Below are 2,579 nucleotides of genomic sequence, written 5' to 3' on the forward strand. Positions count from 1 at the left end.
CGGGGCAGCAGGTACCACGGGGTCTGGGCGAGGCGCGAGCGGGCGTGGCAGCTCTAGGCGGGGGCTAGGGGGCGCAGGGGGGTGCCGGTAATCTGGAGAGGGGGCGTCTGAGATGCGCGCGTGACCCTGGAGCAGTTCGAAAGGCCCCACTGGACGGGAGGGATGCCCGGGACCGAGGACGAGACACTGAGGTGAAAGCAGGCTGCCCAGTGAGGATGCGAGGTAATAGAAGGAAGTGTGCAGGATGCGTTGTGGAGGGGAGCAGCAGCCCTTTTAGAACTTGCGGACCCGGATTATTGAACAGAAGAGACTCCCTCCTTGCTGTGCCAGCATGGGTGGGGCACATGCTCACTTCTCTCCCCTCTCCTCACAATGCCTCCCTGCCCCACAGTGTCCTGAGAGACAGCTCTGAGCGGCCACTCCTACCCACTCAACTGGTCCCTCCGGTCTGAGCTCTGGGGGTTGGCAGGGGGGTTGGGTGGAGCTGCCTGCCCCTTAGACACCCAGCCCCTTGACAGTGCTAAGGGGGCAATGGATGTGACACTGATCACTTCTCTCTCCCTAGGTGGTCTGGGGGCCCGCCATGCTGGTGACTGCTTACCTTGCTTTAGTGGGCCTCCTGGCCTCCTGCCTGGGGCTGGAGCTGTCAAGATGCCGGGCCAAGCCCCCTGGAAGAGCCTGCAGCAATCCCTCTTTCCTTCGGTTTCAGCTGGACTTCTATCAAGTGTATTTCCTGGCCCTGGCTGCTGACTGGCTCCAGGCTCCCTACCTCTATAAACTCTATCAACATTACCACTTTCTAGAGGGTCAGATTGCCATCCTCTATGTCTGTGGTCTTGCCTCCACAGTCCTTTTTGGCCTCGTGGCCTCCTCCCTTGTGGATTGGCTGGGTCGTAAGAAGTCTTGTGTCCTCTTCTCCCTCACTTACTCCCTGTGCTGCATAACCAAACTCTCTGAGGACTACTTTGTGCTGCTGGTGGGCCGAGCACTTGGTGGGCTGTCCACAGCCCTGCTCTTCTCAGCCTTCGAAGCCTGGTACATCCATGAGCACGTGGAGCGCCATGACTTCCCTGCCGAGTGGATCCCAGCTACCTTTGCCCGAGCTGCCTTCTGGAACCATGTGCTGGCTTTGGTGGCAGGTGTGGCAGCTGAGGCTGTGGCTAGCTGGATGGGGCTAGGGCCTGTAGCACCCTTTGTGGCTGCCATCCCTCTCCTGGCTCTGGCTGGGGCCTTGGCCCTTCGCAACTGGGGCGAGAACTACGACAGGCAGCGTGCCTTTTCAAAGACCTGTGCCGGAGGCCTGCGCTGCCTCCTGTCGGACCGCCGCGTGCTGCTGCTGGGCACCATACAAGCCCTGTTTGAGAGTGTCATCTTCATCTTTGTGTTCCTTTGGACACCTGTGCTGGACCCACATGGGGCTCCACTGGGCATTGTCTTCTCCAGCTTCATGGCAGCCAGCCTGCTCGGCTCTTCCCTATACCGCATTGCCACCTCCAAGAGGTACCACCTTCAGCCCATGCACCTGCTCTCCCTTGCTGTCCTCATCGTTGTCTTCTCTCTCTTCATGCTGACTTTCTCCACCAGTCCAGGCCAGGAGAATCCAGTGGAGTCATTCATAGCCTTTCTACTCATTGAATTGGCCTGTGGGCTGTACTTTCCCAGCATGAGCTTCCTGCGGAGAAAAGTGATCCCTGAGACAGAGCAGGCTGGGGTACTCAACTGGTTCCGGGTGCCCCTGCACTTACTGGCCTGCCTAGGACTCCTTGTCCTCCATGACAGTGATCGAAAAACGGGCACTCGGAATATGTTCAGTATCTGCTCTGCTGTCATGGTGATGGCTCTGCTGGCAGTGGTGGGACTCTTCACCGTGGTGAGGCATGATGCTGAGCTGCGGGTGCCCTCACCCACCGGGGAGCCCTATGCCCCTGAGCTCTAACTAGGACAAGGGGTCTGGGATGGACTCCTGAATCCCACCTCTCCAGGACTGTACAGATCTCTCTGTGACTGATTTTGGAACTCTGCTACAGCCCCTACTGGCAGTGCTTTGTGTTGGGGGGGGTTCATGGGGGTGATGGACTGGAAAGAAGATACCCAAAGTTGCCTCTGAGTTACTCCTTCCCCCATTTAAAAATAAAAACTTTGAACTGATCAGTGATTCGATTTACTCATCCTCACCTGTGTCTACCTCAGTAGTTTCTGGTGAGTGGGCTGCTGGAGGTTGAGATACAGAGGGGATTACCAGCAAAAAGTTTGTATTTTTGCCTCCTCTAAGACAGTCTCTAGCTCTCAGAACTGCGGAATTGCCTCTCAGCAGAACTGGGTGGATGGGACCAGCAGGTGGCATGGTGGTTAAGGTGCTGGACACTCGCACATGGCTGACCATGGTTCGAGTCCTGGACCTGGTGGCTTGCTTTCTCACTTTCCCTCTTTCTCTCTCTATATATATGTATCTCTCTGGTCAGATTAAAAATAAAATGAATGAATAAAAGTAAATAAATAATTCTTTAAAAAAAAATAACTGGGTAGAAAGAGCCTGAGGCTCCTCGGTCCTCCGCCTCTCTGCTTGTGGACAGGCTTCC

The 2,579-nt window shown here is 56.2% G+C and overlaps 1 protein-coding gene across 2 annotated transcripts; it reads left to right on the top strand.

Annotated features, from left to right (window-relative positions):
• The first annotated feature begins 6 nt into the window (after positions 1–6).
• SLC61A1 (solute carrier family 61 member 1) lies at positions 7–2,148 on the top strand. 2 transcript variants are annotated; one of them, XM_014584409.2, is made up of 2 exons: positions 7–11; positions 566–2,148. In XM_014584409.2, exon 2 carries the CDS (start codon positions 584–586, stop codon positions 1,934–1,936), a length of 1,353 nt encoding a protein of 450 aa, XP_014439895.1. In that variant the 5' UTR covers positions 7–11; positions 566–583; the 3' UTR covers positions 1,937–2,148. The 2 variants fall into 2 exon arrangements, with proteins under 2 accessions (XP_014439895.1, XP_006169122.1); XM_006169060.3 differs by lacking the exon at positions 7–11 and adding an exon at positions 89–222.
• Positions 2,149–2,579: the final 431 nt, after the last annotated feature.

This window comes from Tupaia chinensis, unplaced genomic scaffold (assembly GCF_000334495.1).
Source record: "Tupaia chinensis unplaced genomic scaffold, TupChi_1.0 Scaffold146740_1, whole genome shotgun sequence".
In the NCBI taxonomy this organism is placed as follows: domain Eukaryota; kingdom Metazoa; phylum Chordata; class Mammalia; order Scandentia; family Tupaiidae; genus Tupaia; species Tupaia belangeri.